The sequence below is a fragment of the Oncorhynchus mykiss genome, chromosome 8 (genome assembly GCF_013265735.2).
Source record: "Oncorhynchus mykiss isolate Arlee chromosome 8, USDA_OmykA_1.1, whole genome shotgun sequence".
NCBI lineage: Eukaryota > Metazoa > Chordata > Actinopteri > Salmoniformes > Salmonidae > Oncorhynchus > Oncorhynchus mykiss.
Genome location: NC_048572.1, coordinates 34,920,322 through 34,934,265, shown reverse-complemented (window position 1 = coordinate 34,934,265; position 13,944 = coordinate 34,920,322). Strand labels below are relative to the sequence as shown.

Here is a 13,944-nt window from a genome sequence, read left to right as displayed (position 1 = left end):
AGAACTTATGTAGCAGGCAAAACCCCGAGGACTGACTGTTCAGATTTTTTTCCCCCCTCTCTGTTCCCTGTATTGTCTTTGCCATGGGATATTTTATAGTAACCTATTTTCAGAACCTACTTCCACTGGATGTCGCCAGTCTTTGGAATTTGGTTGAGGTTATTCCTTTGTGCAATGAAGAAGTAGGCCAACTCGGAACTGGGGACACTTTTGAGAGTTGCGCAAGATGTGAAAAGCGCTGGTTTGTTTTCTTTCCTGTATTGAATACAGATTGCCCCGTCTACAATTTGATTGATTATTAACGTTTAAAAATAGCTAACGTGGTATTACAAAAGTAGTTTGAAATATTTTGGCAAAGTTTATAGGCAACTTTTGAAATATTTTGAAGTGACGTTGCGGTTTTCTAAGCAGTTTTTTTCTGCATCAAACGCACTTTATAAATGGACATTTTGGATATACAGTGGGGCAAAAAAGTATTTAGTCAGCCACCAATTGTGCAAGTTCTCCCACTTAAAAAGATAATTTTCATCATAGGTACATTTCAACTATGACAGACAAAATGAGAAAAAAAATCCAGAAAATCACATTGTAGGATTTTTAATGAATTTATTTACAAATTATGGTGGAAAATAAGTATTTGGTCACCTACAAACAAGCAAGATTTCTGGCTCCCACAGACCTGTAACTTCTTCTTTAAGAGGCTCCTCTGTCCTCCACTCGTTACCTGTATTAACGGCACCTGTTTGAACTTGTTATCAGTATAAAAGACACCTGTCCACAACCTCAAACAGTCACACTCCAAACTCCACTATGGCCAAGACCAAAGAGCTGTCAAAGGACACCAGAAACAAAATTGTAGACCTGCACCAGGCTGGGAAGACTGAATCTGCAATAGGTAAGCAGCTTGGTTTGAAGAAATCAACTGTGGGAGCAATTATTAGGAAATGGAAGACATACAAGACCACTGATAATCTCCCTCGATCTGGGGCTCCACGCAAGATCTCACCCTGTGGGGTCAAAATGATCACAAGAACGGTGAGCAAAAATCCCAGAACCACACGGGGGGACCTAGTGAATGACCTGCAGAGATCTGGGACCAAAGTAACAAAGCCTACCATCAGTAACACACTACGCCGCCAGGGACTCAAATCCTGCAGTGCCAGACGTGTCCCCCTGCTTAAGCCAGTACATGTCCAGGCCCGTCTGAAGTTTGCTAGAGAGCATTTGGATGATCCAGAAGAAGATTGGGAGAATGTCATATGGTCAGATGAAACCAAAATAGAGGTTTTTGGTAAAAACTCAACTCGTCGTGTTTGGAGGACAAAGAATACAGAGTTGCATCCAAAGAACACCATACCTACTGTGAAGCTTGGGGGTGGAAACATCATGCTTTAGGGCTGTTTTTCTGCAAAGAGACCAGGACGACTGATCCGTCTAAAGGAAAGAATGAATTGGGCCATGTATCGTGAGATTTTGAGTGAAAACCTCCTTCCATCAGCAAGGGCATTGAAGATGAAACGTGGCTGGGTCTTTCAGCATGACAATGATCCCAAACACACCGCCCGGGCAACGGAGTGGCTTCGTAAGAAGCATTTCAAGGTCCTGGAGTGGCCTAGCCAGTCTCCAGATCTCAACCCCATAGAAAATCTTTGGAGGGAGTTGAAAGTCCGTGTTGCCCAGCAACAGCCCCAAAACATCACTGCTCTAGAGGAGATCTGCATGGAGGAATGGGCCAAAATATCAGCAACAGTGTGTGAAAACCTTGTGAAGACTTACAGAAAACATTTGACCTCTGTCATTGCCAACAAAGGGTAAATAACAAAGTATTGAGATAAACTTTTGTTATTGACCAAATACTTATTTTCCACCATAATGTGCAAATAAATTCATAAAAAATCCTACAATGTGATTTTCTGGATTTTGTTTTCTCATTTTGTCTGTCATAGTTGAAGTGTACCTATGATGAAAATGACAGGCCTCTTTCATCTTTTTAAGTGGGAGAACTTGCACAATTGGTGGCTGACTAAATACTTTTTTGCCCCACTGTATATGGATGGAATTAATCGAACAAAAGGACCAATTGTGATGTTTATGGGACATATTGGAGTACCAACAAAAGAAGCTCGTCAAAGGTAAGGCATGAATAAAAAAAAAATCTGCGTTTTGTGAAGCGTCTGCAGGGTTGTAATATGTTCCTTTGTTCACTGCTGTGCAGATGCTGCAGGCTATCAGATAATAGCTTCTTATGCTTTTGCCGAAAAGCATTTTTAAAATCTGACACGTTGGCTGGATTCACAACGAGTGTAGCTGTAATTGAGTGTCTTACATGTGTGATTTAATGAAAGTTTGAATTTTATGGCGTTTTATTTGAATCTGGCGCTCTGCATTTCCCCTGGCAATTGGCCAGTTGAGACATTTGCGTCCCGCCTATCCATTAGAGGTTTTTAAAGAACATGAGAAAGTACTTCACTTTAGAAACAAGATATTCACATTGAAATACACGCCCTCCTAAATTCCTGTCTCTCTCATTTCACGTTTTTTGTATCGTCCCTCAGGCACAATAGAAGTGTCCATCCTAACTAGCGGTTACATATCTGGATAGTATAAACACATTGGTATGAATAAAGACACACCGGTGCAACATCTGAAAAACCAGGCAGTCAACACAATTTGTCAAGGTGTTTCTGTTGAGTCCTGGTGCCCAAACAGCAATTCTAATGCAAATTAAAAAATCAAGGCTGCAAAGCACTAAAAATAGTGAAAGCTGCAAAAGAGGCCCATCAATTAAACTCACCCCTGGGGGACAGCTATAACATTTCTATGGAGAAATCCAGTGTGTTTCTGCTGGATGTGCAATACAACATTCTGCTAATGAAGTACACATGCACTACAAGGCCAGAGACAAGGGCATCTACATAACACTTTAAACACTGCTGCTGTTTTAATAATGTCATATAAAGTCCTGTTTTAAGGCTCTACAATAAGAAGGAATAGCATTACATATTTAGTGTATACTCAATGATAAATATGAAGAGTTTACAAGATGAGATAATGATCAATTCAAGCTTGAAAGGCTAAAGTACTGTACAATGTCTTTGACAATTGATTGTCCCTTTAAATCCCCTTCCAATGGACACAGAGTTCTTCTGGAGAGCACAACTCAGGACCTCATTGGACAGGGAGCCAACTGGAGAGAACATTGGATGACATCATTGGTTGAATGAATGTCACAGCTGATGTTTCCGATAGGCTCAGCAAACACTGCCATGGCTAGGGCTGTTATGAAAGGGGGGGAAGTGGGATACCTAGTCAGTCCATCTGAATATATATTCAACTGAAAAGTGTCTTCCGCATTTAACCCGCATTGAAATAGAGAGGTGCAGGGATTAGTGGGTTAACTGCCTTGCTCAGGGGCAGAATGACATATTTTTACCTTGTCAGCTCAGGGATTTTATCCAGCAAACTTCAGGTTACTGGCCCAACGCTCTGTGGTGACTGTATTACCGCCACACCGGCATTCATGAGTCATGACCACAGTAAAATTCTACATGACCATTTAGTCACGGTAATCTCCTTTTATGCACTCTGGATATTAATTTGTAGTAGCCTACCCAACTCGCTAACGATCATCAGGTCACTAATGGTCTGGTACTCAGGGCTCTATTGTCTCTCTTACCACTCTGACATCGAAAATCACATCAAACACATCATCAAAACAGTAGGTGCTTTTAAAACTCACCTTACTGTGATTGATACATTTGAAGAAAGAAGTTGAACAATAGGTTGTAACTGAGTGAAAAACATTTATTGTGGATGTTGTTTCAAAGCCTAACACAATGGAACGGACAGTGCTTTCTAAGGTGATGAAACCTCTTAAGGATCGGACACATCTCAATTTCCGCCTAAAATGACATACCCAAATCTAACTGCCTGTAGCTCAGGACCTGAAGCAAGGATATGCATATTCTTGATACGATTTGAAAGGAAACACCTTGAAGTTTGGGGAGATGTGAAATTAATGTAGGAGAATATAACACATTAGATCTGGTAAAAGATAAAACAAACAAAAACACATGCATTTCCTATTTTATTTTTGTTGCATCATCTTTGAAATGCAAAAGAAAGGCCATACATTGACATAGGATGCTAGGTGTAATTTAGATGTTGTCCACAAGAGGGCAGCAGTGTGTGTCCAAAGTTTTAGACTGATACATTCAAGATGTTTTTAAAATGTTTAAATATATATATATTTTTATAATAACCTTTATCTAACTAGGCAAGAATAAGAGATCTACATAATATTTAGCTTCCCTAAAAGGTACTAACCTTCACACTTCTAGATGGCCGGGCGGGGGTGGGTGTGGCGCTTAGGGACAGCAGAGGGATCAGACTGGAGGATCCAGGTCCTACGTTTGAATGAGTGGGGGATGGAGGAGTCTCTGCCACTATTGAGGATTTTTTAAAATCTGTTAGAATAACTCAAGTTTACTATTACTTATTTTATTTAACCTTTATTTTAGCAGGGGGTGAGCACTGCATCAATACATCAAATACACAACACATTGTCCTCCCAAGGAACCATCCTTAGTAGACAAGAGGAGTTGCTTTGATGGAAGGGTTCCAGGATGTGGCCGAATGTCACCACCTAGCATTGGACGCATTGTGGGAGACATTTCTGTGGGTTGCCTACCAGGCAGCCTACCCCGACGGTAACCTCACAGCCCCTCAGTAACCTGGCTGGTAGCAGCGCCGTCACCCCGGTTTCCCAGGAACACCGCTTACCTCCCCCGGAGCGCTACAATGGAGATTCCAGAACCTGCCGGGCCTTTCTCTCCCAGTGCTCCCTCGTTTTTGAGCTGCAGCCTTCTTCGTTTCCCTCGGACCACTCAAAGATTATTATGCTGATGTCCGGGAGGGCACTCGCCTGGGCCACGGCGGTGTGGGAGCAACAATCTTCCATCTGCCTCAGTCTGGAGGTATTTGTGGCGGAGGTGAGAAAAGTTTGAGGCTCCGGTGTCCAGGGGGGTACTCCAGCTTTGGCAGGACACCCTCCGGTGATGTTCTGCACGCTAACAGCAAAGGGTACCTGCAATCCGGAAGCGCTGTTCGACACATTCCTGCATGGATTATCGGAGGAGGTAAAGGATGAGCTGGCAGCCTGAGAACTACCGACAGATCTCGACTCACTCATCACTTTAACCATCCGGATTGATGGTTGGCTACGGGAATGTAGGAGGGAGAAAAGGTTCGATTGCGGTCCCAATCGCTCACTCAAGGATCCCACTTGACATCCGATGAACTCTGGAAGTCCCAGAGAGGATCCGTGCTTACCCGAGTTTCTCCAAGAGCCTCCGGAGACTGCCGATTCATCTCTTCCCGAGCCGATGCGGCTCTGCAGGGTTAGGCTGTCTCCAACCGAATGCGTACGTAGACTTGAGACCCAGAGTTGTCTGTATTGCTGGTCATAATGTGTCTACCTGTCCCTTCAAGAGACCTATCTTATTCGTTGGTGTGATTACTATGGTGGTCCTTAAAGAAACATTTCCATCTCCCCTTGTTCGCCCCCCTCTCCGTGCAATCCTGCGGTGGGGCGACCAGTCCAAGTCTCTCCAGGTACTCATCGACTCGGGGGCTTGCACGCCGCTATAGTGCCGCGGCTCCACCCCTGGAAGCCAAGACCTTTCCCCCTGCTCCAAGATAATTAGCCCCTCTGCTGTTCGTCCTCTGTTGCCCCGTACCCTCCGTATTTGTCCTACATTTTCTGTGTTTAGAGTTAAAATCATATCTGACTATCCCCTGCCATCCTGTACCTTTGCCTGCCCGTGTTCGAATTAATAAACTTTTGTTACTTCAACATTGTCTGCACCTGGGTCTTACCTTCAAACGTGATACACATATCTATAAACATATATTCTATAAAGTATGTAGAACACAATCACTATAATGAAATATGTGGACCAATAGGCAACAAGATGCTCAAAAACCACAGCCAGAACATGTCATAGCCAACATAACATACACATAGCCTATACTTATATATTGTATGCCTCAGGTCTATATATTGTATTTATATATATAGAAATCGAAGACAAATACTTTAAATTAATATGCAACCATTTAAACAACTGGATTAGTACGACAAGCAAAAACATATTTTACTTACTGATCTAAAAGTACATTCTTCTTCCAATCTCTCACAAGGACTCCTTGTGTCACTCTCCTGGTCAATTTCTGCAATAATCTCCTCCAAATGTTTATACTCTAAGTAGCCATGTTGTACTTTTTCCGTTTTAACGTTTTTCCATTCCCCTGCGTCCTGTGGATTTTCAATGGAGAATGAATCGCGTTGCTCGCAGCCATAGGACAATAGCCGTTAGTCCTACAAAGGGCCATCACATACTCATGTAAAGCTCATTGGCTATCTAGCTAGCTATGTTTCAAAACAATAGGTGGTCATTGGACCAAGACACTGTCTATCAAGTGAACTGTCTATTGGTCTATTGGTGCATAATGATGGCTGACCTTCATGTGCTAATTGACGTGTTGTGTAGCCAATATGTAATGTAGAATGATGAAACAAGGTTTGGTTGTCGTCTAAAGTGTCTAAGGATTGCGCAAAAACGAAACTTGACTGGGTGAGACAAGGTTTAGCAGATTAGATTTCATTAATTGTTTTGTTGCAAGTTGAAAGAGTTGGAATTCATGCGAAACACTGTACACAACATGGATTGTGTTAGGATATGAAAATTGATTTTATCAAAAAACTATGCTACATTTTATTTCTGGGACCCTCAGGATGACAAATCAGAGAAAGATTACTGAATGTAAGTACATTATTTACAGTCAGAGGTGAATGTATCAAACCAGTTGCCTGGATAAAAGTGTTTTGTTGTTGTGCACTATCCTCAAACAATAGCATGGTATTTTTTTTCTGCTGTAATAGATACTGTAAATTGGACACCACTGATAGCTTAACAGTCATTTAAGCTTTTTGACCATATAAGACATGTCTCTGTCCCGGAAAGTTGGCTTTTGTTTACAACGTCATTCTAGTCAAATATCGCATATTGAGCAGCAAATGTCACGATTTCGGGACACTGATCCAGTAAAGGTTCATTCAAAACACCCTTATTAGCATATTAGTGCTTATGCATAAGCATAGGCCTATAAATGAGCCCAAGCCCGAAAAAAAACCTGAATTAAAATAATGATTATTCCGTTATACAATACATAGCCAACTGCATATAAAACATGACAGAATTTTTTTTTTTAAATACTGATTTAAGACATCTTTGGTACATAATTGGTCTAGTCTAAATTAAACCAATTCAGATTTAGCCTACAATAATCTTTTATAGATGTTGAACAGCCTAGTGATAGGGCCTTTTTTAATTTTCCTAATTAATAGATTGACACATTACCTTTAGCTATACAGAATATCTCACCACCATGAGTTTCTATGTCCTCCCATCTCTCTTTCATTCCTTTCTCCAGCACGCAGAGAGAGGTGCTGTCAACAGTTTAATGAAATACGTTTTGTTGTGAAAACGTCACTATCGATGTTCCCAAACAGATTTCCCTTGATTTCCCAAATTAAGCACGGGTAAGCACAGGGTAGCAGCAGGAACAGGATTGGAGAGCCCATGGCATACAGAGTTTGGGCAGAATATCACCTGTGGTGCAGCGAAATTACCGGAGTAGCCTACCCAACATGAGTGAAAAACATACCAGCTGGAAAGCAGCCTCAATTCACTATTCCAGTGCATAGGGATGACATGCATTTTTTTCCCCTGCCCCTGCTCCTGTCCATGTGATCATGGGCCATTCTAAATCTATTTGACATATTAGTAAAGACAAGATTAAATTGAGAATAGTCTGATGGGTGAAAAAATGATCACTTGATGAGAGAACAGCGTGTACAGCATGAGGCAAGGAACAGAGCGTAAGCAATAGCTTACATCATGCAGCCCATAAATCTATTGACTTCTAAGACGTTCTAAGGTTTGTATAATTCACAACTAAAGTTGCCAAATAACTCTAAATCTAGCATATAGGACCCGTTTCAAATGATCACTTTTACGCTCAACATAGCCACTTCAACTTCATATGTGTGCACTCTTGCTTCTGAATGGGACAAATATCCATGATATTTTATTCAGCTAAGTTAAACTATATATTCTTCTCCCTATAAAATCATACATTATAAAATAATGGCACAGGACTTACAAGCATATCCTGTCTGATAAATGAACAAGCCTACAATCTATGGCACGGAGCACAGCCAGATCACATATTATAGACCAATTTATATTCTGTTCCTCTGAAATACATTTTCTACATATCATAATGTTTATTTAGGCCTGCCTAACAAAAATAATGTATTTATTGTCATGGTGTATATTCAATTGATTTGTGTTTCAAATGTAGATGTTCCAAATGCCACATCAGAGGCTTATATGCTGCTTGTATGAGTGGAGCCTGGAAATGTTAAACATGTTTATGTTAATGGTCAATTATCGTGAGACCCGGCAGTCTTTTGCATGACAATAACCTGATGACAAAATTTCATGACCGCCACAGCCCTAGCCATGGCAACCCAGAGAGCCACTGGTCAACTATATTAATCATACTGTTATCAAGCTAAAAACAGTGACACTGTCTGTCCAGGGTCTGTTGTATGTCTCAATTGTTTACAGTTAACCGTGTGGAAGAACTGAAAAGGAGAAAGCAAATGTCTAGTATACATCCACCAGAAAGCCAATATGGCAGTCCAGTGCAGATGAAGGAAAGGAGACAAGGAGAGAGTAAAATACTCCTCTTCCCCCTCCTTCCTCCAAGTTCCAAGCTTTCTAACCATTCTCTATTCCACAGCCCCTGCTCAAGTCAGTACTGATAAACAGGTACAAGGGCTGAGAGCCACACAGACAACCAGGGACCAGAAGGAGGCAGGGAGAGAGAGAGTGAGAGAGAGAGAACGGAGACAGAGGGAAAGGCAGAGAGAGAGAGAGAGAGAGAAAGAGAGATCAGAGAGAGAGAAAGCGAGAGCAGGCAGAGAAAGAGCCTTGGCTGCGGTGAGGCTAACCACCAGCCACACAGACAGACCCGAAATGTCGTGATAGACCGACAGGAGTCACTGGCAGATGGAGCAGAGGCTTTAGATGTCAGATGAAAGCGATTCCACTTACTTTGGTAACCCCTGCCTGACCAAGGAGAAGAGAAGAGAGGAGAGGCGAAGGCAGAGGAAGAGACAGAGGCAGAGGCCAACGAGAGGTGGAGACAGACGAGAGGCAGAGAGGAAAGACTGAGACAGGACTGCAGACTGATCTGTGTTCTGCCACAGAGAGAGTGGGAGAAGAGGAGAACACAGGCCAAAAGGTTTATCGCTTGCGATGATGTTACGGAAGGGAAAGTGCTGGTTTAATGTGCTTGTGTCACAGAGTGGTGGATCTGGGGAGGTTCTGGCTGGGAGCTACATAATGTTTGCTTGTCTAGGGTTCAGATGAGACAAACCGTCCTCCATTTAAGCGCACGTCTGAGGAGTTGTTGGTTGCAGCTGAAGTAAAGTAGGTGCCCCAGACAACTCCAATTAGACCTCACTATTGTTTAATGGCTAGGTTGACTAGGGTGGAAGCCACTGGGAAGGGTTGTTTATACTGTTGTCTACTGTACAGCCCCCCCCCCCCCCCCCCCCCTCCACACACACAGACACAGGATGTCCAGATAGGGCCCCAATTCAACATTTAGTATTGACTGACATTTGATTGAATTGTGCAACAATTGGAATAAACCAAACCTTAAAAGATTATCATTCATTTATGGTTGAATTCTAGTTTAAAGATGAACTATGCAGAAATCACTCCACCATTTCCTGGTTGCTAAAATTCGAATAGTTTTCCTAATCTCAGTTTATGTGACAAAACAAGCAAGTGTAGTGTAGAGCATCATTGTACCATCTAAACCGCAGTGAAATATCTTTTCCATAAGCAAAAATGTTGTGTTTTCAGCTGTTTAAAAGTGGTACAGAAAACCCGAAAGTAAAAGAAGCAAAAACAAAACTTAAGGGAAGCATTGAAATAGTGCATATAGAACCGATCTACCACTTCTTAGATTTGCTTTCAATGAGAATGACAGCTCAATAACACAAATTTCTATGTGTATTTGGTTGAGTCGCCCAAAAAGTTACATTTTGCAGCTCTAAAATAAAAAAGGGAATGGTATACGAATTAGCCACGTTGAATTTTATGCAATGTTATTACATTGAGAAAGTACATTGAAATAAAATGAAAACAACCTTGACGCAACCACTGTGTCCGAAGGTAATGTACAGTACTTACAGTAGACGTCGACCCGTATGGACTTGATGGCCGGGGAGCCCAGGCCATTCTCAGCCTTGCAGTAGTAGCGTCCTCCCTGGTGTCTCTGGATCTTGGAGATGTGCAGCGTCTCGTTAAACACGCTGGAGTCCTGGAAGCGATCCGACACGCTGCCTGCTGTCTTGGTCCATCGGATCTGTGTGGGACACGTGGTTGGTTAGATGACTTACTTGACATAAAGCCCTTGGCTTCTTTAATCAAGGTGCATAGGCCACTGATGAATGTCTTCCATGGTTATTAAAGGGGTAGTTGTGGCACAAGGCCTGGATATAAAGAAAATATAAAGGAAATAGCAACGAAAAGAAAGCGAATGTCTGCTCACTGTTTGCTGAATTAAAAAAAAAAACTTCTCGCTAGCTAGAGTTACAACGCTTGGAACCCATCCTGGTCTTTATCAGGTTACTGGGCATTGTTAACCTCCATCAGCCCTGGAAAGGTGAGTCCCTACTCTCCACCAATTTCCTTTTTTTTTTATTACAACCACACTTTATCACCCAATATATTGTGTCCGATCCTCAAAGGAGATCTGCTATCTCTATCTGATAAACCCTCATTCACAGCTTCACCGTCTTTCACGAACTGGTGCAACAACCTTAACCATGTAGCAGGGGGTGGTGATGAAGGGGGAACTAGCGTTCAGTCTCTTCCTCTGGTCTACAACATGGAGGTGTAATTGACCCTCCATCATGTATCTCTCTCTCTCTCTTTCTATCTTTCTCTCTCACTCAATTTTCAATTTCACTTGCTTTATTTGCGTGACGTAATGACGTACATATTGCCGAAGCGTACTTTGGAAATGGAATGATTCATTAACAATATCGGTAACATCATGAAAAAGAATCAACATTGTCACGAGCAGGACAATCAGTAACAGCAATAATCAAGGGTGGGGGCGTTTGTATTGGAAATCAGTAAGAAAATCAGTAAATAAATAGGCAAATAACACAAAGACATGTGCAGGTTGGTTGATCTGTCAGACACAATCCCTCATTTTATGGCAGGCAGCAATGTAGTGCGCTGCCAACCCACAGCTTTCTGCATCCTCCCCCAACAGGATGGGTAATCTCTTCTCATCAGAGAGGTCTTGGAAACCTTCAATAACCATTTCACATTTGGGGAAATAACTCTCTCTAATTGCTTTATATTTTTGCAATTTGGTCAGGAAATGTAGCTCTGTGTCAATTTCTGCCGCGGTGCAGTGACTCTTCAGCCTTTCCTCTACAGGGAGCCAGGTATCCCTGTGTCTACCTTTCTCAATGACAAGCCTATGCTAATTAAGTTTGTACTTTGTCAAGGTTCCTCTTAGATTTTGATCAGTAACAACGGTTCAATCATTTGTCATAGTTTACTGTCGATTTATGGCTAGACAGCAATGCATTTTGCTTTGCGCTTGTGTATCCTAATAGGTGATGTACAGATGTAGGATCTGATCCCGCTGTCGCAGGAAAGCTTTCCAATAAATGTAAAACGTCTCGATTATTTGAGGTTTAAAAATGCTTCCTGTAATGTGTACGCTGGGAGTCAGGAAGCAAGTTCAGGGAGTGAAATACTTATATATAATAATAATACTTAATATAGAAACAAACATGGACAAAACAAGAAACACGAGTAGTGTACAGACATGAAACAACAACAGAAAATATATCAACCCCTACAAAAATATCCATTAATGAATTATATACACTGCTCAAAAAAATAAAGGGAACACTAAAATAACACATCCTAGATCTGAATGAATGAAATATTCTTATTAAATACTTTTTTCTTTACATAGTTGAATGTGCTGACAACAAAATCACACAAAAATTATCAATGGAAATCAAATTTATCAACCCATGGAGGTCTGGATTTGGAGTCACACTCAAAATTAAAGTGGAAAACCACACTACAGGCTGATCCAACTTTGATGTAATGTCCTTAAAACAAGTCAAAATGAGGCTCAGTAGTGTGTGTGGCCTCCACGTGCCTGTGTGACCTCCCTACAATGCCTGGGCATGCTCCTGATGAGGTGGCAGATGGTCTCCTGAGGGATCTCCTCCCAGACCTGGACTAAAGCATCCACCAACTCCTGGACAGTCTATGGTGCAACGTGGCATTGGTGGATGGAGCGAGACATGATGTCCCAGATGTGCTCAATTGGATTCAGGTCTGGGGAACGGGCGGGCCAGTCCATAGCATCAATGCCTTCCTCTTGCAGGAACTGCTGACACACTCCAGCCACATGAGGGTCTAGCATTGTCTTGCATTAGGAGGAACCCAGGGCCAACCACACCAGCATATGGTCTCACAAGGGGTCTGAGGATCTCATCTTAGTACCTAATGGCAGTCAGGCTACCTCTGGCGAGCACTGTGTGCGGCCCCCCCAAAGAAATGCCACCCCACACCATGACTGACCCACTGCCAAACCGGTCATGCTGGAGGATGTTGCAGGCAGCAGAACGTTCTCCACAGCGTTTCCAGACTGTCACGTCTGTCACATGTGCTCAGTGTGAACCTGCTTTCATCTGTGAAGAGCACAGGGCGCCAGTGGCGAATTTGCCAATCTTGGTGTTCTCTGGCAAATGCCAAAAGTCCTGCACGGTGTTGGGCTGTAACCCCCACCTGTGGACGTCGGGCCCTCATACCACCCTCGTGGAGTCTGTTTCTGACCGTTTGAGCAGACTCATCACATTTGTGGCCTGCTGGAGGTCATTTTGCAGGGCTCTGGCAGTGCTCCTCCTGCTCCTCCTTGCACAAAGGCGGAGGTAGCGGTCCTACTGCTGGGTTGTTGCCCTCCTCCACGTCTGCTGATGTACTGGCCTGTCTCCTGGTAGCGCCTCCATGCTCTGGACACTACGCTGACAGACACAGCAAACCTTCTTGCCACATCTCACATTGATGTGCCATCCTGGATGAGCTGCACTACCTGAGCCACTTGTGTAGGTTGTAGACTCCGTCTCATGCTACCACTAGAGTGAAAGCACCGCCAGCATTCAAAAGTGACCAAAACATCAGCCAGGAAGCATAGGAACTGAGAAGTGGTCTGTGGTCTCCACCTGCAGAACCACTCCTTTATTGTGGGTGTCTTGCTAAATGCCTATAATTTCCACCTGTTGTCTATTCCATTTGCACAACAGCATGTGAAATTTATTGCCAATCAGTGTTGCTTCCTAAGTGGACAGTTTGATTTCACAGAAGTGTGATTGACTTGTAGTTACATTGTGTTGTTTAAGTGTTCCCTTTATTTTTTGAGCAGTGTATATTAATTATATATACTGTAATCCACATAGTAGTTCACATTTCCTGTAGCTGCAGGATTATTTTCCTGCTGTAGCAAACTGGCTAAAGTTAACATCCGACATCTGTAGTTGCTGCGTGCACATGCACACACACTCACTCACACATATTGGCCTTGCTTTGCCTCCAAAGCCAACACATATCTCTGCTGTTTGAGTGAGCAGAAGACGAGCAGCAGGGCATTGGAATTTGATATAACTGCATTGGCTAGCGATAGCATCGTATTGGAGACTGATAGCATCCCATTTGATGGTGATAGCATAGGATATTATCACACAAGGCTTGGGTTTGGTTG

At 42.6% G+C, this 13,944-nt stretch overlaps 1 protein-coding gene across 1 annotated transcript in view; it reads right to left on the bottom strand.

The window, feature by feature from the left end:
• LOC110529233 (MAM domain-containing glycosylphosphatidylinositol anchor protein 2) overlaps positions 1–13,944 on the bottom strand; it is a 364,546-nt gene that overhangs the window by 229,595 nt on the left and 121,007 nt on the right. Inside the window, exon 3 of the mRNA XM_036985374.1 lies at positions 10,335–10,509. Coding sequence (XP_036841269.1) covers positions 10,335–10,509 — 175 coding nt within the window. The remainder of the gene's footprint in view (positions 1–10,334; positions 10,510–13,944) is intronic.